This window comes from Loa loa (genome assembly GCF_000183805.2).
Source record: "Loa loa unplaced genomic scaffold supercont3.4634, whole genome shotgun sequence".
NCBI classification, from domain to species: Eukaryota; Metazoa; Nematoda; class Chromadorea; order Rhabditida; family Onchocercidae; genus Loa; species Loa loa.
In genome coordinates this window covers 1-716 of record NW_018112810.1, presented here as the reverse complement: position 1 = coordinate 716, position 716 = coordinate 1, and the positions used below count along the sequence as shown (strand labels likewise).

The following is a 716-nucleotide window of genomic DNA, read 5'->3' as shown; positions in this document are numbered from 1 at the left end:
GGAGTAGCCTGATTGAATGAATAAATCAATGAAATGGATATTTTGTTTAAAAAAAATAAAAAATAATGCATAGTAGAATGAATAACATTTTCAATATTTATTATTGTGAACAAATTGTCGTCATTTTATGATATAAACGATCTCATTCAAAATCTTCCATTAGTTAATAACGTAATCAGCTAAAAGAATTCAAAAAAAAATGTTCATTGTCACATGACGCATTCGTACCATTCACATTCATATTACTATCATTGTCACTTTCTTTCTCAAGTTATTGTTGAATAAATTCGCGCAGATAAACATTTTCTGTTCTTTGTACAAATGCGCTTTTTCCAAATCTATTAGAATCTCACTGTCATTTTATACACAAACTTTTTATATACATTTTATACACAAACTGTCACCATTTCGTATTTGTCCACATCCCACTTCTCGATAAGCAGTTCAGTTGATCATAATGAGAATAAGAATGAGTAGTGCAGGACATAATTTTCAGAACAAATCATCAGGTCAATGTTCATCCATCCATTCAAGTCGAGCCTTACAATGTCCAATTTCTTATTCTTTCCGTGTGCATATGTCGTTGCTATACTTCCATAAACTGATTTCTGCAACATTTACAAGCATTGTTGTGCAGTGCAATGGATAAAACTTAAATAATAATGGACAATAATTAATGATTAATAATTACTAATTAATAAAAATAATAATAATAA

The 716-nt window shown here is 28.5% G+C and overlaps 1 protein-coding gene across 1 annotated transcript; it reads right to left on the bottom strand.

The window, feature by feature from the left end:
• Positions 1 to 403: 403 nt before the first annotated feature.
• On the bottom strand, positions 404 to 617 carry LOAG_16190 (hypothetical protein; the record flags this gene model as incomplete). Its single annotated transcript, XM_003151678.2, has 1 exon — positions 404 to 617. The coding sequence occupies one exon, from the start codon at positions 615 to 617 to the stop codon at positions 453 to 455; it is 165 nt and encodes a 54-aa protein (XP_003151726.2). The 3' UTR covers positions 404 to 452.
• Positions 618 to 716: the final 99 nt, after the last annotated feature.